Genomic DNA, 25937 nt, shown 5'->3' with positions numbered 1-25937 from the left:
AAATAACAGCTTATATTATAGCACATTAAGGCAAATATGTTATAATGTATAGAACATATTCAAAACAAGAGCTCCTAAAAAGAATAAAAATAACAGAACATACTATGATTACAGTTTGAAGATTATATATTATACATAAATAAAAATATATAATTGTGAACATCTTGATATATTTCTTTATAAAGATTTAATGCCTTAAACATTTTAAACATAATGAAAATGTAATATCTGTGTATTTTGATATTATATTAAAATAAAAATATATTCTGTTGATGTAACATCAGTAGACTCTAACAAAATATCAACATTTGTTTTTTAATGCTTCTTTATGATAAATACATCCTGAATACACTGAATTTATAATTCGTTTCCCCTTCTATTTGTAATATATTTGTGTATAAAATCAGATTTGAGAATGTGTTAAGGGGATTGTTCCCCAAATCATTTATTAACCCTAATGCTGTTCCAAACCTGTATGAATTTACTTATTGCATGCGACATTAAAGATGTTTATTTGAAATATTTATTTTTCTCTCCATCTAATGGAGGTTCATAGACACCAAACTGTTTAGTAACTGTTTCAAAATACCTTCTTTCACGTACTGAGTAAATAATGACAGGATATTCATTTTTGGATGATCTGTCTCTTTAAGGCAAAGAACTGATCAAATATACAGTGATAAAGAACTGCTTTATTAAGGTCTAGATGCCAAAGAGTGGACTTGAAAAGGGGGCTATACCAAACCAATCTAGGGAAACAAAGGAGCCACACTTTATGCGTGAGCGTTTAATATGTGAGAGTAGTTACTCATTTTTCAACCACATGGGTAAAAAAGATTGGCAACAGCGTGGGTGAACAGCATTATCATGATTGCATATCATTGCAACATTACAACACCCTAAAAGTAGCAAAAACAAGTGCAAAGAGAGACAACTGATTTGAATGTTTAATGCTTTATTTCTAGACACTGATAATAATCCTTCAGAAGAACATGTTGCTGCTGAATAAGTTTCCTGCATGGCTTTCTGCATTCGCTTTGCTTTTGCTGACTCAGGAGCCTGTCTCTACATCAGAGGTCACGGCCTGTGGAGTTGCGGGTAAGCTTCCGGTTGATTCCACTGAAATGATAAAAAAAATGGCACAATTCCAGACTTCTGCTCATTCTGTAGAGTGCAAAGAGAGTCAAACATGACTTTTATGTATAAGCTCTAATAGACCCTTTAATAGAGGGGCTAAATATAACCCTCTTTAACCCTTGTATTATGCTCTTGGTCAATTTGAGCCATTTTGATTTTTGAGCTGTCGGAAATAGTAGTTAAAGGGTTAGTTCACCCAAATATTAAAATTATGTCATTAATGACTCACCCTCATGTCGTTCCAAACCCGTAAGACCTCCGTTCATCTTCGGAACACAGTTTAAGATATTTTAGATTTAGTCCGAGAGCTTTCAGTCCCTCCATTGAGAATGTATGTACGGTATACTGTCCACGTCCAAAAAGGGTAATAAATACATCTTCAAAGTAGTCCATGTGACATCAGAGGGTCCGTTAGAATTTTTTGAAGCATCGAAAATACATTTTGGTCCAAAAATATATCAAAAACTACGACTTTATTCAGCATTTACTTCTCTCCCGGGTCTGTTATGAGCGCGTTCACCTCACATCCGGTTCGCGAACGAATCACTCGATGTAACCGGATCTTCTTGAACCAGTTCACCAAATCGAACTGAATCGTTTGAAACGGTTCGCGTCAACAATAAGCATTAATCCACCAATGACTTAAGCTGTTAACTTTTTTAAAATGGCTGACAATCCCTCTGAGTTCAAATAAATCAATATCCCGGAGTAATTCATTTACTCAAACAGTACACGGACTGAACTGCTGTGAAGAGAGAAGTGAAGATGAACACCAAGCCGAGCCAGATAACGAACGAAAGATTGACTCGTTCTCGAGTCAAGAACCGGTTGCATCGGTTTTCGGATCACCGGTAGTGATGGGAAGTTCTGTTCTTCTCCGCGAACCGGTTCTTTCGGACAGTTTGATTCAATAAACCGGTTGCCGAAAACGGTTCACCAGTTCTTTTGCGCTCGACGTAATGACTTCATTGGCGATGATTGCCCTTGATTGAAGCCTTCGGTTTACCCGCGCTCATAACATTAGCACAGAATCGGTTCAGAATCAATCACCAAAAGAACCAGCTCGGTTCAGACGCGCTGTGTGTCAGTCTGAATCACCCATGCGCAGTATCATCAGCTCCTCGGTTCTCGAATCGCACGCGTCCGACAGAAACGGTTCTTGACTCGAGAACGAGTCAATGTTTCGTTCGTTATCTGGCTCGGTTCAGTCAGTGTACTGTTTGAGTAAATGAATTACTCCGGGATATTGGTTTATTTGAACTCAGAGGGAGTGTCAGCCATGTTAAAAAAGTTAACAGCTTAAGTCATTTGTGGATTAATGCTTATTGTTGACGCGAACCGTTTCAAACGATTCAGTTCGATTTGGTGAACTGGTTCAAGAAGATCCGGTTACATCGAGTGATTCGTTCGCGAACCGGATGTGAGGTGAACGCGCTCATAACAGACCCGGGAGAGAAGTCAATGCTGAATAAAGTAGTAGTTTTTGATATTCTTGGACCAAAATGTATTTTCGATGCTTCAAAAAATTCTAACGGACCCTCTGATGTCACATGGACTACTTTGAAGATGTTTTTATTACCTTTCTGGACGTGGACAGTATACCGTACATACATTCTCAATGGAGGGACAGAAAGCTCTCGGACTAAATCTAAAATATCTTATACTGTGTTCCGAAGATGAACGGAGGTCTTACGGGTTTGGAACGACATGAGGGTGAGTCATTAATGACATAATTTTAATATTTGGGTGAACTAACCCTTTAACCTGTGATTTTATTCTTGATATTTTGTGACTTTTTCTCATTTAGGGCCATGAACATACATGCAAAGTGATGATACACTGATGTGTTTTGAAGTGCACACACATAAATTTGTTACAATTTTGATGGTTGCGATGTTTACAATTTAGATTTTTTTTGTTGTTTCAAGGCTACTGTACAGACCCAAAGTAAATATATTTCTTGGGTATATGTTGTTATGTTGGTGTTTTACTACCCTGGAAAAGGAAAAAAATAGCTTTTCCTTATTATTTTCCGTACTGAATAAGACTTTCTCAGACTCAGATGGTAAAAGTGAGTTATCATCTCTATTTTCAATGTATATGACAATCTACAATTTTAACTTTTTCTCATTTACTGTTCCTACATAATTTGTAACAAAAAAACTGGTAAACGATATATTGTTTGTCATGATTAGATTAGAATTTCACCGTAAACTTCTTCCAGCAGGACGGTGACAGTAAAGGGGTTAAAAAAATGTGGTTAAACACATTTTTAAAAATCATACTTTTTGATATCAATTGTTTGTACTGTGTAACAAATACAGAAAAATTGTTCTGTTCATACCTGATTTCTTCTTGTTTTTAATAATGTGATGTTTAGGGAATTGCATTGAATGCAATTCGGGTCAATTAGACCAGCTCCATCAAAGTCGTACACAGAAATCAAACATAATACAAGGGTTAAAAGGGCATATAATGAACCATGCTTTTAAAGTGCTATAAACAATCTTTTACTAATAGTTTATTTTCATTAATATCTGTTTTATGTCTTTTAACACTACCTGTTTTTTTTGTAGCCTCATTTAAATAATGTCAATTGACCATTCACAAAGAGCTTGACTGACAGGCGATCTGACTAATTAGAACGCGGATATTATGTGCCGCTGTTGCTATCCGCCATCTTGCATGACATCTATGACTGGTCTCCATAGAAATCCATGTTAAATGGGGTAAAAAGGATTAACTGAATTGAAACTTTTTCAATATAACTAAATATAAATATGCAAGGAGGGTTAAGCTATGCTGTTGTTGGCTGCCACAGTAACGACAATAAGCTAAGGAATTCTTTTAAAGTACTTGTTTTGCGTACCAGAAGTTAAAATATGCTTATGTGCTTAAGTTAAAATACAGAGTGTTAAATAATAAAATATGTTAAAACGTGTGCTCTTATCAGGGACGTGCACAGACATTTTGAGGGGCACAGGCTCAAGTGGAAAAAAGGGCACATCTCATATTTAATATTTTTCTAAACAAAGGGTTTAATATATTTACACAACTCTGACTTACTTACCAATTTATTTTAATTCCCTCACATTCACCCAGTTGTTTCATTTTGTTCTATTTTTCAACAGATTTCTACAAAATAATCAGTTCAAAGACAGACCATGGTTTTCTTTAATTTTATAACAAAAACAGGCAACAACAAAGGTTCCACAATGTGCATGTTTTCTACGCTACTTGTTTCAAGTATATATTTAGTTATTTTGTTTATCGTATTCATCTGCAATGCCTTGTGTCAAATGTATTCAAATTAGTGCATTTTAATTACTTAACGCCTGATTTGCATATCAATGTGGCGATTCTGATGACGTTATTAATTTTACTGTATTCAGCTGTCATTTCTCCATTAGGTTAGCCTGTATGCCTATGATATATTGCCTTAGCTAAACTTTAGATAACTTTTTACACGGTAACCCAGATAGCAAGACATCAAAGGGGTTCATCAGTTGTGTTTGTCTTGGTGTGGAGGGGAGTGGTGACGAACTAAAGACTAGTTACCTGTGCCTCGAATTTACAGCTAATTATCCAAAAGCCAAATACAGTTTGTTTTGCTTACATCCATGACTCAGTCATGAGCTACCATGTAAGTTAGCTAAAGTTTAGGTAAGGCAATATTTAATGGGCATACAGACTTAATGAAGAAACGACTGCTGAATACAGTGAAATTAATAACGTCATCAGAATTGCCACTTTGATATGCAAATCAGACGTTAAGTATCCTAATTAAAATGAACTAATTTGCATTCATTTGATACAAGGCACTGCATATGAACATAAACAAAATAACTAAAGCATATCACCACAAAACTTCCCTGGTTACTAGCAACTTACATCAAGAGACTTTTCCCTTGAAATGTTATGTTTAAATTAAAATAATTAAAATAAAGTGGTAAGTAAGTCAAAGTTGTGTTAATACATTTAACGTTTTGTTTAGAAAAAAAAATAAATATAAGAAGTGCCCTTTTTTCCACTTGAGCCCCTACCCATCAAAATATCTGTGCACGTGCCTGGTAGAGGGATACATGAGTTTAGGGTCATGGCGGGTCTTTCATTTAAAGGTGACATATCATGAAAATCTGACTTTTCCAGGTTTTAAGTGGTATAATCAGGTCCCCAGTGCATCTACTAACCAAGAAAACTTAAATAGGTTAACCCAGTAACTTTGTTTTGGTAAGCCTTTTTCTGCAAGCGTCAAGCGAGTCTGATTTCGCTCCCTTGGTGACGTGGCAAAGGGATCTCATTATAATATTACTGCCCCTTAATCTGTAAATTTATACCCACGGCGCCAAGTATGTATCGCTGCAGCCCGGAAACCTGCAAGTGGAAGGAACTTACAGCAACAGCAAGTGGGTGGGGCTTATGCTGCAAGTAGGCTGGATTTCATAGTAGTCTAAAAAAAATTATATATAACATTTTCATAGTTTAAATTGAAATTCTTACAGTTTTGTCATTATTGTGTGTATCCAAATACCATTCACTGTCCACATTGAAATCACGTCTTTAAACCTTTTGTCATACTTTGTGACGGTGTCATTTTAAATCGTTTAACTGTAATGTAATTCAAGCACATTTCTGGATATTACATTTTACTTCTACAATTCTTTTACAGTAGCCTACCAAGGAACATAATAAAGTGAGATGCAGTTGCACTCAGGAGATAAATGTGTGACACATAAAAAAAAATGTTGAATACTGTTAAGACAAAGTAATTACCATTCACCTGTACTGCACATTTTTTATTTTTCATATTTTTTAAATCAAATTACAGCAAATGGCAGACTAATGTTCTTTAGAACGTTACACAAATCAATGTATTCTCTAATCACAAATCAATCTCAGGGTGGGTAAATTATTTTATTTCTGAATCAAATTAAGTACAGTTATTCATTCAGCAACAACAGACCTGCATACATTACACTGCAAAATCCTGGATGCATTGCTTCTGGGTAAATTCCACAAAGCTCGCCTCACTTGCCCTTCCCAGCATAACCTGGAGGGTACACAAGAAGCACAATGAGCACTAGGGTTGACCCAAATTTAAAACACTCTCCCCATGCCATCCAAGATATGCATGACTTAATTTCTATTGTTGAACATGTACAAACATTTCAACAATAATTTCTTAGCTCTGTAGGTCTGTGCTATGCAAGTAAATGGTGTCCAGAACTTTTAAACCCCAAGGGATGACATGAGGCCAAGTAAATTAGACTTTATTACTACTTTTAGACAAAGTATTCCTTTTAAAAAAAAAACAGTTTTCACAGAAAAGTGAACCTAAAACACAATAACATGTTTCACATTTATTTTACTGATCATTATTAGTATTAAATAAAAAAAAATATTTAAACCATGCTTTAATTATGTTACATTGCGGATTAGAAGGTTAGGAAATTAGGAGATGTGTTCTAATACTTTTGAAAATGTACCTTATTCTTTAGGAAATTATCCTAAATCAATTTACAAATGTTTAAGACATTTACACTTTATAAATCAGTGCAGTCCAAAACGTTAACAAATTACATTGCTCTGCAATGAAATTACATTACCTGCTTATGGTCTTCGGTAGAAAAAAAGATATTGTCAGGCACATTACAGATTGTAAACTGTGTGGTACTAAGAAAATGTTGTACAAAAGACACCAAGATTTTTTATTTTTTTTTTGGACTGATCGCAACAAAATTTGCCCACTACCGCCACCAGAAGTGTGAACGATACTACAACCCACATGACATCAAACAAACCAATCAAAACCTTCTATTTGTTTGTACAGCCCACTTGCAGCTTAATGTTCTACCCACTAGCAGCTGGTCCACCCATTTGCAGCTGGCTCCGACCTCCATTTATACCCATGGTGTTTTTGCAAACGACAATGATGTGCCAGTTCTAATGCCATGGTGAAAGTTTGAGAAAATCATACTAACGTTAACTGTTCTGTGTTTGGCTGACAGACAAGCACAGAACACTATGTCCCAACAAGAGAACAGTGGAATTATTGATTTATTTACTGTATATTGCTACTGCCACACATATCTAAAACCTTCACAGACATAACCGACTGTTTTTGTAACTCGTGTGTTTTTGTAAACTTCTGTGTAAATAAGAACTTAGTTTATGACAGATGCTTTCTGTCCGTGTGCTTCGGTATATGCACTCAGAAAACCTTATTTCAGAAGTTTAAACTAATATGGTTTAAAACTCATGATTTCAGCGTGATAAACATGATAATCAGAACCAAAACAGATGTTTTTAGCAGGTCTGAGCTACAATGAGGCAGCTCTATTCTGGAAAAAGGGGGGGGGGGCAGCAACTCATTTGCATTTAAAGAGACAGGCACGAAAAACAGCGTGTTTCTGCTTCCACTCAAAACAGGCATTTTCAAGATGATATAATAAATGATCTGTGGGGTATTTTGAGCTGAAACCTTAAAGGGTAAGTTCACCCAAATATTAAAATTATGTCATTAATGACTCACCCTCATGTCGTTCCAAACCCGTAAGACCTCCGTTCATCTTCGGAACACAGTTTAAGAGCTTTCAGTCCCTCCATTGAGAATGTATGTACGGTATACTGTCCACGTCCAAAAGGGTAATAAATACATCTTCAAAGTAGTCCATGTGACATCAGAGGGTCCGTTAGAATTTTTTGAAGCATCGAAAATACATTTTGGTCCAAAAATATCAAAAACTACGACTTTATTCAGCATTGACTTCTCTCCCGGGTCTGTTATGAGCGCATTCACCTCACATCCGGTTCGCGAACGAATCACTCGATGTAACCGGATCTTCTTGAACCAGTTCACCAAATCGAACTGAATCGTTTGAAACGGTTCGCGTCAACAATAAGCATTAATCCACCAATGACTTAAGCTGTCAACTTTTTTAACATGGCTGACACTCCCTCTGAGTTAAAATAAATCAATATCCCGGAGTAATTCATTTACTCAAACAGTACACTGACTGAACCAAGCCAGATAACGAACGAAACATTGACTCGTTCTCGAGTCAAGAACCGGTTGCATCGGTTTTCGGATCACCGGTAGTGATGGGAAGTTCTGTTCTTCTCCGCGAACCGGTTCTTTCGGACAGTTTGATTCAATAAACCGGTTGCCGAAAACGGTTCCACCAGTTCTTTTGCGCTCGACGTAATGACTTCATTGGCGATGATTGCCCTTGATTGAAGCCTTCGGTTTACCCGCGCTCATAACATTAGCACAGAATCGGTTCAGAATCAATCACCAAAAGAACCAGTTCAGTTCAGACGCGCTGTGTGTCAGTCTGCTTCATGCTGAATCACCCATGCGCAGTATCATCAGCTCCTCGGTTCTCGAATCGGACGCGTCCGACAGAAACGGTTCTTGACTCGAGAACGAGTCAATGTTTCGTTCGTTATCTGGCTCTGTTCAGTCAGTGTACTGTTTGAGTAAATGAATTACTCCGGGATATTGGTTTATTTGAACTCAGAGGGAGTGTCAGCCATGTTAAAAAAGTTAACAGCTTAAGTCATTTGTGGATTAATGCTTATTGTTGACGCGAACCGTTTCAAACGATTCAGTTCGATTTGGTGAACTGGTTCAAGAAGATCCGGTTACATCGAGTGATTCGTTCGCGAACCGGATGTGAGGTGAACGCGCTCATAACAGACCCGGGAGAGAAGTCAATGCTGAATAAAGTAGTAGTTTTTGATATTCTTGGACCAAAATATATTTTCGATGCTTCAAAAAATTCTAACGGACCCTCTGATGTCACATGGACTACTCTGAAGATGTTTTTATTACCTTTCTGGACGTGGACAGTATACCGTACATACATTCTCAATGGAGGGACAGAAAGCTCTCGGACTAAATCTAAAATATCTTATACTGTGTTCCGAAGATGAACGGAGGTCTTACGGGTTTGGAACGACATGAGGGTGAGTCATTAATGACATAACTTTAAAATTACATTAAAAAAAACCTAAAATCTAACTTTAATATAAAAAGGGGCATAATATGTCACCTTTAAGTAAAAGCGAGTAAGTGAAGCCTAAAATGGACAGTATGTGAGCCCTTCACAATGCAAATTGCAAAAACGAATGGGATGTTCTTGTGACTGGATATGTTTATGCATAAACCCAAGTAATAATTGAAAACTTGATAAGAATATGAATCATAAATTCTAAATCTCTGTCACTAACTTGCTTAGTGGAGAAGAGGAGAGAAGTATCCTCAACTAAGCTTGGTAATAGCTGATCACTAAATAAATAAATAAAAGAAAGAAAGAAAGAACCGTAAACTCATAAGCTAAGCAAATAGTTGACCTATTTAATATTTCTTATTATTGTCTTTAACATTTGTGACACAGTTTCCTCGATTGCTATCTTAATGACCAGACAGGGAGGCTTTAGCATGACTGTCGCAGATCAGTAATAATTTGCCTGAGTTCACTGGATTTCACAACAATTTGACTAATTTAAAATTCCAGCTGGATTCTTGTTGCAGGTGCTTGGTCTGTCTTCAAGCCAAGATTTGTTAGTGCAGTCTACATTGTTCATAAACATACAGTGTTTTTTTCCCACAGTGGATCCACCTGCCAATATTGAGATAACAGACCCTGGCTTCCTGGGGTACCTCAGTATCCACTGGACTCTGCCAACCAGCCTTCAAAACCTTACAGGCTGCACAGTACGATACCAACTCAGATACTACGACACCTATGAGGAACGATGGAGGGTAAGAATCCTCGAGAACTCACAGAACACACCACACACAGTCTCATTTGTTTTCCTTTTAGTACATAAGCATTTATACAAGTTAGTGTATTTTTTACTTCATGCATTCCACACTCAGAAATGTTTTGAAATAATTATGCTATAAAGAATTCTAAATTTATTTTGGGCTTTGTTCAATCTTACTGGATAAACCTGCCGTAGTATTTCAAAATTTTTGTGACTCATTATCAGCCAAATGCATGTTTCTTTCTGAACATTTGTACTGGTTATACATTTAGTGCTTTAATCTAAATAAAAAAGATGGTTCAGAGCCAAGTCAGTAAATCTGCATTTGTTTCCGTTCATAAGCCATGGTTCGTTAAGCGTCCTACACAAACTCTTAGTAAACTAAAGACAGTTAAGTGTTCCATGGAACTCCTCAAGATTCACTCTGAAACTCCCCAGTCAGAGCCAAAATCTGTGTTTCACTTAATACAACCCCTCAGAAAGAACAAATCCCTGCAGGCGATGTACTAAGTATTCAAAGAGACATATTTGTCCTAAACCATCTTCAAAACATAGCAGGCATTTTCATGCCTTATGTATACTGATATTATGTCGTTATTCTTACATACGTAGTGATTTATGACTAAATATTTCCCTCTTTTTGTGTTGTACAGAGTGTTCGAACTGTCAAGCTGACTTATGCTGCTCAGTTTGATCCTGAGAAACCAATCAAGGTGAGAATACTCACTGTGCTGAAGTGTGCCTGTACCAATGGGACAGAAGTCCAAGGGGAGGAAAAAGAGTGGGTCTACACACCTGAACCTACAGGTAAATATTCAAAAGCTATTCCACCCCACTGAAGCGAGCAAGAGCAAAGATCAACCATATATAGTGTATTGTGATTGCGAGGAATCTAACTGAAGCCCTAATTTATTCCTTACATTTGCTTCCTTTAAACATGCATTTAGTAAGTTAATCACAATCATTTTATCTCTAAAAAATGGTTCCTTTTGAAAAACATGTTAAAAACAACCACTCAGGGTATGAAGATGCTAACATTCACCATATGTAGTAATAAATAGAGCCTTTTTTTTACAAATAGCAGGTAATTTCATTGTGTTTGGAGATCACATAATAATCTCTGTGATTCCTGTTATTGATACATTTGCTGGCAAAAATATTCATAGCTGCTGGGAAATAGAGCATTTCCACACTCGCCTTGGTAACTAAAAACATGTGCTTTTTTGCGAGTATCTGATTGTAAGCTCCAGATAATGAAAATAACAATTTAGGAAAAAAAATGTAAGACAGAATGCACAGGAAGACCCAACAAATATCAGCAAGGCCATGCAAACATACTGCATTTGCGTAATGCTGCATTCACGCCATGTTGTAATTACTGTATTTTCAAGATGACAACATGTGGCTTTTTACTTTGGAGCTCTTCGCACCCTTAGACTCTGAACTTTGGCACAATGCCTATAGCGCCTAATGAATCTGATGTCGTCAGGTGGTACAAGTTGTAGCTCTCAGAAAATTCCCAATTCACATGTTGTAATTACGAGTTCTACAGGGACGTGAATGATTTTTACAAATTGGTATTTTGTAATCTTGGTAAAATGATATGGCCTGAATGCACATTAATGCTGCATTCACGTCATAATTACTGTAATTTCGAGATGACAACACGTGACATTCTACTTGAGGCTGTTCATACCCTTGTATTCTGCACTATCATTGCCTAAATATAGAGCCTAATGAATCTGAGGTGGTCAGGTGGTACCGTTTTGTGGCTCTTTAATGTGTTGTGAGTTGTAACAGATCAATGTAGTGCCTCAGTTCAAGTGGCATGTGAACCGATCATCTCTTCCTCTTTACTAGTTATAGCATAAAATAAATATGACCATCAAAATGTATCTTGTTTTGACTGTCAATACACACTATTTTTCAATTTCAAGTTCAACTCCACCAACGTTAATCTACTCTGCAGTCTGTTCAGAGATCGTCTTACTGTAGGGAGATAAGAGGGTCTGTATTTCTTACTATTGGAGAAAGTGTAACGGCCAACTTGGATCACGTGTGCCTTAATAACCAATCACATTACAGCCTTGCCGTTATTGAATTTCAGTACGAATTTTACGACACTCAATCTCCATTTATGGATACCATAGGAATGAATGAGAAGTGCCGTAAGCTGAATCCCACCTGTAGCAACAAGTCAGTGACTTCGCTTATAAAACAGCATTTTTTCATGGTAAACTCTAAAAATATTTAAATCCAAAAGTATTGTTTAGTGTAAAATATGTTGAAGATTAGCAGATAGGCTGTCAATTCATTTAATTATAAGCCGTTTCCTCTAAAAAGCTGTTTATTCAGCGTAGTGAAGCCTCTCCTCCAATGACATCCATTCAAACAAAACAGCCTTAGGTCTCCTTTCCCACGTACTGCCAAAGTGTAAGCATTAGCAATAGCCATTATGCTTTTTTAGCTAAAGGTTGCAGGCTTGGCTTGTAGAGGCTTTGGTCTGGTTTGTTGGACAAAAGTGGCAGATTCAGCATTATGATTGGTCAGGTTGCCTGTCAGTCAAACTTCCTGCAAAGGGCCATTTCTCTGGACATTTAGACATATTAAATTGATTATTTAAAAATAAATAATTACACGAAAATGTAACCACATGCACTGGCATATTGTATGTGAGTATTTTCCACTTATCAGTTTCCTGCCTTTTCAATCTAAAGTGTACTGCATAAATGAAATACCAAAAGGAACTTAAAAATGGGAACATGCTAATTTAAACACACCCATCTGGAATCTATTGCACAAACATTTTCATAATATTAATGACCTGTTTTCAAGGAAAGTGCTTTTGAGGAGTGGACCAACTGTTGCATGAGTTAGATTGAGTCTTTCTATGAAATGATCAGCTGAATCTCATATAGGCCTAACTGTTCAATGTGATAGTAACTGCAAATTTAATTGATTGAGCTTGAGAATTATTGTCATTTAATGTAATAATTGTTATCCCCTGTAAAATTAAACATGTTATTACCTGTCTCAGGTGTGGCGGAATCACGAATAAGAGATTTTCACTGTGTCTACTATGGGAAGGAGTACATGGAATGCACCTGGGAGTCAGGACCCGGCCAGCCTCCAGATTCACAGCACTACCTCTATTACTGGTGAGCACTTCCATGTGAAATGCTGATAACAAACACCATTAAAGCATTCCAAATGCTTTCACAGATGCATTAAGTGCTTTTTCACTGTCTGTGCCTCAGGGGGAGCAGAGGACAGGTTGAAGCACAAGTCATTTTACTTGAATGTACTGAGTAACCTTATAGAGTTCAGTGTTCAAATGCCAAAGCGTCCGCTGTTTTATCTGTTCCATGGAAAAAGAAACTCTAGTTAAAATACGATTTCAAATCCAAACATCTGTTCATACTCTGAATATAGACATCGCACGTGTCATTTTCTTTTTAATGATATCCAATGATGCACATAGAAACAAACAAATCAGTTTTATGTTGATATTTCATGTTTTGAATAATAAAATAAGCACACTTGAAGACTCAACTTGATGAGTAAAATGTATATCTGTTCTTCCAGGCACAGGGAAATGGATGAAACAAAGGAATGTCCAGAATACATCATATTCTCTGAGGGTCGAAGGGGATGCCGGTTTCCTCGAGAATCACTCTTGGAGTTCTCTAAGTTTAATTTATGTGTAAATGGATCCTCTCCAGCAGGAAGTCTGAAAATGGCCTACTTCTCTATTGAGGTCCAAAACTATGGTAAGTACAGACTGCTTTATACCTGAGAGAACAAACTTCACAAAAACCAGCTAACTAGAGACATATGGTCTGACTCGGTAGTAAAAAACATATTCCTCATTTTCTTCTCACTTTCTTTCTCTTGCAGTAAAACCCGCAGTGGTCTCCTCTGTGCATGTCTCAGAGATTGACGGAGAGCTGAAGTTAGATTGGTCACCACCTAGTGGTCAGGTGCCAGAACACTGCTTGGAATATGAGGTGGAGAGCAGCACTACGATGGAAAATGGAAAACAAAAGCAGGTATTTTAACTGTTCTGTTTTTCTTCTATCCAATGCATTTAGATGATTAAAATCATCAATAAATAGTAGTAAAAATAAACATTATCCTCAGCTCTACTTTTCATGTTTTTGTGGTTGTTGCTGCATATTTTACGTGTCTCACATTTTAACCATGCAGTTCAGATTATAGAGTACTAATGGGCTGATAAGAATCTGACATATCAGATGAGGGAAACATCTCAAATGCCTTCAGGAGAGGCACTGAGAAACACTGATGACAAGACTCTCAATGTCTTTTTATGGCTTTGTAATATCTAGTAATTTATAAATAACACTTGTTGACATGAACAACTGCCATTCATTTGCATTTCATTCTGAATCTCTCTTTCATGCACTGTCAAACCAAGATATGATTTAGCTAGTGTGCCAATACAAACACCAAACAAAGAGCCAAGAATACAGCCTGTCAAAATAGTCCATGAGGTCTTTTTTTCCCCTTCAGGAAAACATGGTTCTTCAGAATTTAGAGGACACATCTTATAGCGTCCCGAGAGAGGTAGAAAGTCAGAAAACCTGCTTTCGAATCAGGTCAAAGGTGAACATGTACTGCGCTGATGGAGGGTTTTGGAGTGACTGGAGCCAAACAAAGTGTACAGGTTAGACCTATTTATTAAAGAGTGTTCTGTCATTCTGATCTTGTGAAACTTTTATAAGTGACACGTGTTTATGAAGATTTAAAGATAGTTGTTGTATTTAATGTGCTCTTTTCAGCTCTTGAAAATATTTATGGTTAACACATCCAAAGATTTGAGAACATCAGAAATGGTCCTTAGATTGTAAATAGTCTTTTCCATTTGAAACTTCTAATGTTAGTTTGATTATTCATGTCTTTTTCCTCCTGTCACCATCAGAAAACAAGGAAACTCAGTGCATCCCAAAATTGACATATCTCGGTCTGGTGGGCCTGGTGGTCATCGGCATTGCTGGAGTCATCATCCTCTGTCTTTCATTATGGATATTAAAGAAGATGTAAGTATATGGCCAAAAGATTTATCAATAAATAAACAAACACTTACAGATTCTTTGATAGGTTAATTCTTCATTGATTTTACATTGACTCTAAAACTCATTTCTATTCCCACAGTAGCATAAAAAAGATCAACAAAAAGGATGCCCTCTATAGTTTATACAAGGAGAAGGTCAACGAGACCATGCCCACTATCCTCAGCCCCATATTCAAGTGATGCTCCCTAAGACCTGCTGTGCTGAATTACCGTTTAGCAGTTTTAGACTGCAGTAAAAGTACACTACTCAGACAGAGAAATAAACATGAGAAGTGAGACTTCAACACACTTAAAGTGATAGCTGATAGAATCAGTAGTCTTGTGGAATAGGTATGTGGAGACCTAAATGAACCACAGCACTGACCTGAATGTATGAACCACTTTGGTTTCCAAGACACTATACTACTATGTGATGTGTTTACGCACATGTTTAACTTAAAGTTACTCAAAGATTTTTCAAATATCAATGATCTTGCCAGTTTAGCCAATTATTTTTCAAATGCCATTGATCTTGATATTTTAGCCTATGTTTTTTCAAATTACAATGATCTTGCCAATGATTTTTTCAAATGCCAATCATCATGATATTTTAGCTAGTGATTTTTCAGATTCCAAAGATCTTGTCAGTTTAACCAATAATTTTTCAAATGCCAGTGATCTTGCCAATGATTTTTCACATGCCAATCATCTTGATATTTTAGCCAGTGATTTTTTAAATTCCAATGATCTTGCCAATTAAGCCAATGATTTTTCAAATGCCAGTGATCTTGTCAGTTTTAATTTCCTATCAGCTTTTTTTGCTGTTTCACTTTGATGTATGACTCTTTCAGTATTCGAGTTTATTTTACTGCTGATTACATAATGAAGAAATCAGGAGTAAAGAGTATTCATACACTTTGGAAAAAAAGTGCCTTTATATACATTTTTAAAATCAAATTTTCAAGTTTTTACAACAGATACAATCAACAAGAAGTCTGTAAAACACCCACAACCCACCACTGCAGTGTGCACAGATATGCAGTCACAGAACATATTTCCATTCATGTTCAAATCCTAATCAGAACATCAAAGCCCTTCCTGTTGATCATCATCACTTCCTGTGCTGACTAGGCCTGGTGAGTATGTATGGTGACTGGAATGGTGATGTTTGGGTGGGTCTTCATGATATCACACAGTATAGTACAAATGACTCACTACATTACCTCCAAGAAACAGGGAGTCACTTTATTCATAGAATTATCGCTCATGCAACAAGCATTATTGTTTTGTCAATGCTCTACATTTACATGTCATCAAGCCACAGTTCTGTAATAGTAAACCAACTGTGTAACCGATGTAATATTGATGGATCCTAGTGTGGTATCCACACCCTGCTTACTTGACTTAACATGCTTAGAAAAAAAGAAGTTATTAAAAAGGATAGTTTTACCAAAAGTGAAAATCCTGTCAGCATTTACTCACCCTAATGTCACCCTAATGTAAAACCTATATATCCATACTTTTTCTGTGAAACACAACAGAAATTTCTGAAAAATGTCTCAGAGTTTTGTTTTGTTTTGTTTTGATTCAGTGATATTGTTTTGGACTCTGTTTACTTTCATGTATGGACAAAAAAGATGAAAGTTTCATGAAAATATCTTATTTTGTGTTTTGCACTTTTTGTGTTTTGTCAAAAAGCCTATTGTTTGCTGGCCAGTGTGTAACAGATCTTTATTTGGGCACATCTAATTCATTGATAGAATTAGGTATTTTCATTCTTGAATATTTAATTTGCACCATTTGTGATCTCAGAATGTGGTATTAAAAAATGTAAATAAAATTGAAAAATTAAATGAATGAAAAATTTTGTAAAACTGAATTAAACATGAAAAGACTGAAGTAGTATTTTCTTATAAAACATAGTTGTTTTATTTACAACTTCAAAAAACTTTTTTTACCGTGTACAGCAGTATATAATAACTATTTGTTAGAGTATTTCCATACTGAATTCAAGTTGAGCCACTTATTGATATTGATATGATGTCAAAAATGCTCTAATTGTCCCAATTTCATCCTAATTTTGTATCAGATGTTGAAATTGTTTATTTGTATAAATAAATAAAAAAATCTTATACAATAGTCCATTTGTGTAACTATAACCCAAACAAGTATATGGTCATTGAATTCATCTTGTTAGGCAGGTTCCTGCAGAAGCCTGCCTGGAACTTAAGATAACTAAAGGTTTGTTTGTGTACCGTAGTTAACAGCCATATTTGCTTGAAGTATGGAAATTAAATTGACTGACAGACTGAACATTACCAGTGAAGTAGTAAAGCACACCCTCCTCAGTTTTGAAACACCAAGTTAACTTGAACAGATAAAGATCATTAATACTGTAATCCTCTATTCAACAATCTCACAATATCAACCTTGATAATCTCAAAGAGCTATAGTATTCACTGGAATAAGGAAAATAAATCAAGTCATTTCCAAGGAAAGCTGCACATCAACCATGAACACTAGCAAGCATGACAGTGACACACAGGTGGCCATTCATCAGAAAGTGGAAGACAAAAACATCAGTGAAACTGTGACTCAAAATGAGTCGAAGGTGAGCCATCCAATGTGAATACAACATTACACTCACCACGTATGATTTGATTCATGAGCTCAACAATAAAAAGTGAATGCAGACTAGATTGCTGAAGATGATACATGCACTTGCAATATCCTGTAGTGGAGGTACTTTCAGAATGTCATATCCCAAACACTGCAAGACACACAGCTTGTGAAGAACCTCAGTGATACCAGTGTCTATGGCATCTCCCTAGAGTTACACAATCAAACTCTGAGAGTTGTTCAATAAATTAAAGACTATCTATAACTATTCATCACTGTCAAACACAATTGTGAATTCTACAAGCAAAACTGTTTAGGTTTATCTCCTCTTCCAGTAACCCCAAAAGAATCTTATTCCCCCCCAAGGTTCTATGACACATTTAAGTAAACTAAATTAATAGAACATTTTGAGCACATATTTCAATTATGTAGAGTACACACATACATGCATTCATTACTTTAGTATTATATTTTCAGTCTCAAATGGCTAAAATAAATGGAAATGAAATTCTTATGCATACAGTTCATTTACAAATTTAACTTGTTCTGTGATGTGGCTTGCTTTGCAGATTTGAGCGTTTTACTGAATGGCTTAAAGTCATAGCAGTCTGTATCAATGACTTTATTAATTTTGCATGAAATAAGAGATAACTGTTTGGTCTACTTAGGACATATGTGACAAATCATCAGATGATGCTCATTCTGTTGCAATTCAAAACTTACTATCATGGCCATAGACCGTGTGAAAATTGGTGAGATGAGACAGAGATGTAGATGTTTAAGATGTTTTCTGTTTTGAAAGAATGAACACTGTAAAATTATACCATAGTCTATTTATTGCATTGTTAATATTTACTATAGATTAGGGGTGGATCATTTTATCAGTTGTTTATTATTCATGCAACAGTCCATATCACTGTTATAGTTTTCATTAATAATCATTGCTCTATGATAACTAGAACATTTTTTGCATTTCTTTTTTAGGTTTGGTCCATATTTAAACCATTCAGCGCTCGTGCGCTCTCCAGAGACTGTGTGCTCATGCACACTCAACAACTGCCCCACTGTAAAAACAAAAATACACGGCATGATCAAACATTTAATTACATATTTTTGAAAAAATAAAATGTCTAAAATTTCCCCCTCCACCACTCAAATAAAAAAAATCCTCCTTCCCACAAGAGTCACCTAAGAGGGGAATTTACCCCATTTTCAAAAATGAAACTCAGGCTTTGAATGAATGTCTGTAAAAATCCTGACTGGAGTATCACTATCAATAATTCTACATGTTAAAAAGAAGCCTTTTTTTATCATGTAGATAAAAACAGAAATAAAAAAGTCCCTCTAAAACAGAGAGGGACTCTCTGTTAGGAGAAACCATGCCCTATCCTTGAGAAAGTCAATATTTCATTTTTTTTTTTTTTTTAAATAAAAATCGCTAGAGACACAAGAATTCTCCTATGCAAATGATGTTCAAATGTGTTGTGCTATGACATGCTTAGGAAATCTCTCTCTCTTTGAAGGGCCTTTTTATTTTAAAAATGTGCTTTATGTGCCTTTTTCTGTTTGCTTGGAGGCATTTGTAAACTGCAGTAATTAAATAACTTGAAATTTCTACATCATTTATTTTTGCACCAAATTATAGAGAGTAGTATGGATAACTGTATCGATAAGCAGCAGTATCATATCGGTATCGATAAAATGTAAACGATACCCATCCCTACCCCGGAAACGATCACAAAATCTACCAAGGGGGGCCCTCTGGGACCATTTGCTGAGGGCCCCTAAAACACTAAAAACGCCTCTGCATGTGTCTCTCTCTCGCTTAAGTGGCGCTCTTTCCTCTTGCTCATTCTCTCCCTTGCTTCCACAATTTCCGGGATATTGTATCTAATTTGCGGGCGTCAGGGAGACACTATTAATATGTGGGAGCTTCCTGGAGAGGTGGGATGTCTGTCATTGTAAATATTAATTTTTCCATGGCCACAGAGGAGAATCAGAGATTGTGGGTCACATCAGCAGACAGACACAAGCACACATATGTTTATATTTATTTCAACAAATGACAACTAAAATTAAATCCCTGGAAGCTTGTGGAAGTATACTTTGTTGTATTTGTAATAAATTACCTGCTTTAATAGTACATTGATATACTAACAAAAAATTACTATCTTTAAATATATGAAAAGTATATTAGCATCATGCTTTTGCCTATTTTCACAATAACATTTTTAACACACTTTAAAACAATTGTAATTTAGTATATTGTCTAAAAATATATTTTACAAAAATATACTTGAATTGAAAGTTCTGTTTATTTTTTATAAGCACATTTGCACTTTAAATATATTTTATATTAAGGAAAGTGGTTGCAATCAGTTTATTTTAGCTAGATTTAAATAAACAAATTTAGTTGACTAACTTTCAACATTTTGTTTTATTTAAATGTAGCTAAAATACATGTTTTGCACTTACCGTAAAAAAAAATTTTTTCAGTGTGCATAAGTTTTTCATATTAAGCCTACATTAAGCTTTTTTTAATGTAAGCTGCTTTATTCCTATTTAAAGAGTTTTTGAACGTTTATGATATATTCTTATCTTATTATTTTAAGAAGAACTAGCATAGCAATGCTAATGTATTAACTAGCAAAGAAGAACTAATACGACATGACATCAAAGTTATCAAAGGCAAGTGTTAAATATGCAGTGTTTTACACCACAGTTTTTCAGTGGGAAAATAAAAAATAATTTTGTGTGTGTGTGTGCTTTTCTCAGTCAGACACAGACAAACAAGTCCTGAGATTTTTTTTGTCTTTAAAACCAGAAAGATGGCTGACAGATAACCACACTCGCGCGTGGAGAAACTTAAGCAATAGGTAAGACAAACCCAACTGACTTGTGTACTTACATTATCCCAAATGTTTCGAAGAATGTTTAAATCCAGAGAAATAAGCAATTTTTTGTGTCGCCTGCCAAATGACGTCACACACCCTCGAGTTCCGGTTTTGTTTTGTAGAAAACATGGAAACACCAAAGACGCTTTAATATGTTATGCGTTTTATTCAACAGGTGATGAACGCAAAGAGTAGCGTTGTAACAGAACTTTCAAATATATTTAGTGTGATGAAACAGCGCTGATACATTCTGATACAATTCCTCACTGCTAATCATGATGTTCATTCTATTAAGTAGTATGGGTTTAATACAGGAGATTTACAGTCTGATGTAGTAAAAAGAAAAGTTGTTTGAACATGCCCTCTGACCTTACCTCTTTTACTTTGTTAACAAATGCTGTTTTCGTGGAGGTTCCACTCGGGTTGTAATGGTATGAGATTTTCACGGTATGATAATCGTCTCAGAAAATATCACGAAATGTTTATGTTTTCTCTCAGAGCAGTTCTGCTGATGTTCAATGTTTATGTAACTTAGATGCTGAAAACACCATTTATGTATGCGTAGTTCTGCTTCAGTATGTAATAGATAAAACAGCGCCACTCAGAGACATGCATAAACAAGCAGATTATTTATATAGCTGTCTCTTTGCGCATTAATATTCACAGATACATATATCTACTTTGGATTTATCCATCCATTAGATTGCGCGTTTTATGTGACTTCCCACAATGCAGATATTAACTATTTTTCCGGTGGGGATGGAGATGAGGTATAAGCTCTGTCTCTGTCATTTTCTCCGCTGCACATGCGTGTAAGCAGCCAAGTGAATGCTAGTGAAGCAGCCAAGCGGAAATAAGTTGCATATGCACGAGTGAGGTTTTTTTTCATTCATTTTTTTTTAAAACCTAAATAACAGATATGCAAATGTTTACGGTATGATAACTGTACACGTTTAAACCGTCATACCGGTATATCGTTATAACCCTAGTTTCCACACACAAGTACTGTACATCTGATATATGGGCAGCCATCGGGGCAAATGTAACAAAGAGCAATATTTTTAGGACATGTATAATTAAAAAAATTGTATTGTGTTGTATTGTTTTTGTTTTGTTTTATTGTATTTATTTTACATGTTTGAAAGAAAGTCTAAAAAAATCAAAAGCAAATCCAGCAAATAAGTGAAGTTTGTGTGTTGCTGCTGTTACAAAATGTTTTTTTTTTTTTATGTTTGTTTCTTTCAGCATTCTTTTTTATTTAAAAACATGGTTGGTGCATTTTATGTTTTGTAATGCTAAACATGTAATGTTTATTTGATGTTTAAATAAACACTGTTTGAAATGTTAATAATTTGTCTCTGTCTGTCATTGAAGTTATGTATTTATTGTAATGGCCTTGAAAAGTGGATTCAGCATTGGGGAAAAATTTGCATATTTTTACTCAAAAATAATAAATTTACAGTATATTGCTTGTGTGTTTCAAAGACACTCATAATTAATTTGTAATGTACTCGTAAGACAAAAAGTACACTTTAATATCACCAATCAAGCATGTAAATAGGCATATACTTAAAGTGTAGTAAGTATACTTGAATTTGCTCCAATTTAGCATAAGAAAGTACACTAATACACTTAAAGTTATACTTTAGTATAATTTAATTACAACTTAAATACACTTAGTACAAAAATAGTTGTTCCTAAATAGCACACTCCAAGTTAACTAATCATTAACATACTTGAAGTATACTGACAATTAGTCTGGCTGCAAGTATACTTAGTATACTTTTTTTACTAGGATTAACAGTTTTGTAGCATTTTAAAATACTGGTTTAATGTATTAAGACAGTGCTAAACAGGGGCAAATTAAGATGGTCAGGGCCACCTAGGCTGCTCTTTATGTGAGCCCCCCCCCCACCCCCCTTTAATCATTATGCTTTCCTGGTGAAATGTATTTAGTGCCATACATGGTCCACACACAAATAGTAAGGTGAACTAGCATACACACACACACACACACACACACACACACACACACACACACACACACACACACACACACACACACATTGGAATAGCCAATCCTACAGTGTTTCCTCTACATTCCCAGTGTCCCCACATGTGAGACTGTGATGGGTGCACATTGTTTCCTCGAGTCTAGGGGGTTCTGTGGGTATAAGAAAATTTTGTTCATTTTAAATCTGGTGCATTCTGAGAGCAGAATCAAGTGACTAGATCAATGAAGAAATACAAGTGCATCTCAATAAATTGGAATGTCATGGAAAAGTTCATTTATTTCAGTAATTCAACTCAAATTGTGAAACTTGTGTATTAAATAAATTCAATGCACACAGACTGAAGTAGTTTAAGTCTTTGGTTGTGATGATTTTGGCTCACATTTAACAAAAACCCACTAATTCTCTATCTCAACAAATTAGAATATGGTGACATGCCAATCGGCTAATCAACTCAAAACACCTGCAAAGGTTTCCTGAGCCTTCAAAATGGTCTATCAGTTTGGTTCACTAGGCTATACAATCATGGGGAAGACTGCTGACCTGACAGTTGTCCAGAAGACAATCATTGACACCCTTCACAAGGAGGGTAAGCCACAAACATTCTATGCCAAAGAAGCCGGCTGTTCACAGAGTGCTGTATCCAAGCATGTTAACAGAAAGTTGACTGGAAGGAAAAAGTGTACAAGAAAAGGATGCACAACCAACCGAGAGAACCGCAGCCTTATGAGGATTGACAAGCAAAATCGATTCAAGAATTTGAGTGAACTTCACAAGGAATGGACTGAGGCTGGGTTCAAGGCATCAAGAACCACCACACACAGACGTGTACAGTTGTTGTATTCCTCTTGTTAAGCCAGTCCTGAACCACAGACAACGTCAGAGGCATCTTACCTGGGCTAAGGAGAAGAAGAACTGGACTGTTGCCCAGTGGTCCAAAGTCCTCTTTTCAGATGAGAGCAAGTTTTGTATTTCATTTGGAAACCACGGTCCTACACACTAAAAAAAGTTGGGTTAAAAATAACCCAACAAGTAACCCAACTATGGGTTGGTTAGAGTTTTGAACTTCTATAACAGAAAATTCAGCGAACTCAAACGCTTGGTGTCTGTCGCATGACTGATGTGTGAGCTCGGCTCGCTCGAGCAGCTTCAGTCAGTGGTCCGATCCGATAAATGGTCCGTGCGGCTTTTCTAGCCTAAAGATTTCGGCGCCCTTTCACATTTCACCAGACATTTTTTATTAACGTTAAGTAATACTTCTCTAAACGGTTTTGCTAGTCTTTCAGCTAATGTTTTTATTTATTAATGCTAGCAAGCAAACGGGAATAGCATATTCATTTACAATCGATCTGGGGAAGAAAAAACTGACTAAAGGGAATTAAAACTTCGTTTTTAAAATAGTTTTACGATTTAATTAACGTTTCAGTACACATTACTTAATGTTATAACAGTTATATACATCATAAAATTATATTAACATTGTATTAACAGTTACTTACCTTTCATAATCAGGCAGGCTGCCGCTGATGTCCACTGCACTGAGTCGCTGACTGGACCGTTAAAATTTGAACCGGAGTGAAGCGGGAACCATATTTAACCCAACAGTTGGGTTATAACTAAAAATAACCCAACGCCGAAAATAAATGACCCAACAAATTTTAAGATAACCCAACACAATGACCCAATATGTTTAACCCAAAGGCAATCTAAAAAAAAAAAACCAAAATTTTCAACACTTAAGAGTCTAGAGCCCCCTTCCTCAAATCTTGCCCTGGAGGTCCAATGCGCTGCAGAGTTTAGCTCCAACCCTTTTCAAAGTCACCTGGCTGTGATTTTCTAATGATCCCAAAGACATTGATTGGCACTGATTAGCATGTTCAGGTGTGTTTGATTAGGGTTCGAGCTAAACTCTGCAGGAAAGTGGATCTCGAGGTCCAGATTTGAGGATCCCTGGTCTAGAGGAAGGGTGGAGAAGCTCATAGCCCAAGTTGCTTGAAGTCCAGTGTTAAGTTTCCACAGTCTGTGATGATGGGTGCAATGTCATCTGCTGGTGTTGGTCCACTGTGTTTTTTGAACTTGACTAGAAAATTTAATTTAATTTAATTTAATTTAATTTAATTTAATTTAATGATTAAAATTTATTTAATCATCTTGTAATAAATTTCATTTCATTTCTACTTTCTGAGTATGAATTATCATATGCAGTGAAAACAACAACACTCAAGCACCATAATGTCACGGTGCAGGGTGCCTTCTCAGCTTCCCCTGCGGTCTGTGTTGTCCTGTCTGTTCGGTAGCTCGTGGTCTGGGCAATCAGCGCTGATCGTGGCGGGGGTGCGCAGATCACGAGCTGAGTCCCCACCTGTCGCTCGTTCCCCAGCTCCCTTATATGTCTCTGCCTGTCTGTCTGTCGTCGTGAGTAGATTGTTTTGTCTTTGCCCGTGGTTTGTGTGGTGTCCAAGCTGCATTCTCACCTTCTGTTTTCCCGTCTAAGGATCCGTAGTTCGGAGATCCGGCAGCGCGAGTGGTCCGCAGTGTGCCGGCCAGTTCGGAGATCTCTGTGTGCGCCAGAGCATTTAATTATTGTTTATGTTATTTTGTGTTTTGTGGCGAGAATAAAGATTCTCCTTTTCCCTACTCTGCATCTGAGTCCTCTGTCTAGCCCGCACCCTGACACATAAAAGGTTTTGTTCAACTGACTGGCTTCTCTCCTGTATGATTTCATGTGAGTCTCTTCAGACCTTAAAACTGTAGGCTACATGAATTATGAGCTTCTAGTACGTTTGACCTCCTAACTGACCTCCTTTTCAGAAATTGAACATAGAAATAAAAACAGTACAAATAACAAAAGATTAACAACAGTTCACCTTTTCCTGCACTTATTTGGATCGACCAGCAGGTGTCCCTAGCGTGTATTAAAAGACTCGAGATTCGAGAAATGACCCATAGATACATCTTACGGAGCCCCGCACATGGCATGCAGGAACAAATAGTGGGCTAAATCGTGCGCACGATTTACTAATTCGTTCCCTCGATTTGCTAAATCGTGCGCTAAGATTGTTTCGTCGTTTCACAGGAAACTAGCGCTTTTCTGTGTGCGAGACAAATAACGCTTATGATATATGCGTGGGCGTGATATATAACAAGGAACTACCACTTAATTCCTGTCCTCTATGTGTAATCCAGTCAAGTTCTACACGTAAAGTGTATCTATTTGGATTTGGGAGCTCGTTGTGTGCATAGAGGCAGTGTGTCATACTGGGTTAGAAAAAGGTCTTTCCAAACTGTTGCAACAATGTTAGCAATTCTCTTCAATGTTATGATGCAACATTAACATTAGCTTTCGTTAGAATTACTGAAATAGCAAAACCATTCTTTAAAACGGGGATTGCGTACTATTGGCTGTTAAGTGTAGCCTATATTCTGTGTTAG

General features: G+C 36.3%; 1 protein-coding gene and 1 long non-coding RNA gene across 2 annotated transcripts; one reads left to right on the top strand and one right to left on the bottom strand.

The window, feature by feature from the left end:
• Window positions 1–938: 938 nt before the first annotated feature.
• Window positions 939–24189, bottom strand: LOC122137457. The gene is made up of 3 exons (XR_006154857.1): window positions 24005–24189; window positions 6101–6187; window positions 939–1119 (listed from the first exon to the last, which is right to left on the bottom strand). It is a non-coding gene; the product is annotated as an uncharacterized LOC122137457 (long non-coding RNA).
• On the top strand, window positions 972–17119 carry LOC109094745 (interleukin-13 receptor subunit alpha-2-like). The gene is made up of 9 exons (XM_042724329.1): window positions 972–1098; window positions 9753–9904; window positions 10563–10716; window positions 12947–13067; window positions 13495–13679; window positions 13807–13958; window positions 14440–14593; window positions 14849–14966; window positions 15082–17119. The coding sequence occupies exons 1-9, from the start codon at window positions 993–995 to the stop codon at window positions 15179–15181; spliced, it is 1242 nt and encodes a 413-aa protein (XP_042580263.1). The 5' UTR covers window positions 972–992; the 3' UTR covers window positions 15182–17119.
• Window positions 24190–25937: the final 1748 nt, after the last annotated feature.

The sequence above is a fragment of the Cyprinus carpio genome, chromosome B5 (genome assembly GCF_018340385.1).
Source record: "Cyprinus carpio isolate SPL01 chromosome B5, ASM1834038v1, whole genome shotgun sequence".
Taxonomy (NCBI): domain Eukaryota; kingdom Metazoa; phylum Chordata; class Actinopteri; order Cypriniformes; family Cyprinidae; genus Cyprinus; species Cyprinus carpio.
This window is presented reverse-complemented; position numbering and strand designations above follow the sequence as displayed.

Bases quoted from the DNA above. Each gene is read 5' to 3' on its own strand.
- LOC109094745 (XM_042724329.1), top strand. From the start codon at position 993: ATGTTGCTGCTGAATAAGTTTCCTGCATGGCTTTCTGCATTCGCTTTG. The intron at 13,680-13,806 runs GTAAGTACAGAC...TTTCTCTTGCAG, and splicing joins TATTGAGGTCCAAAACTATG to TAAAACCCGCAGTGGTCTCC. The intron at 13,959-14,439 runs GTATTTTAACTG...TTTCCCCTTCAG, and splicing joins AAAATGGAAAACAAAAGCAG to GAAAACATGGTTCTTCAGAA.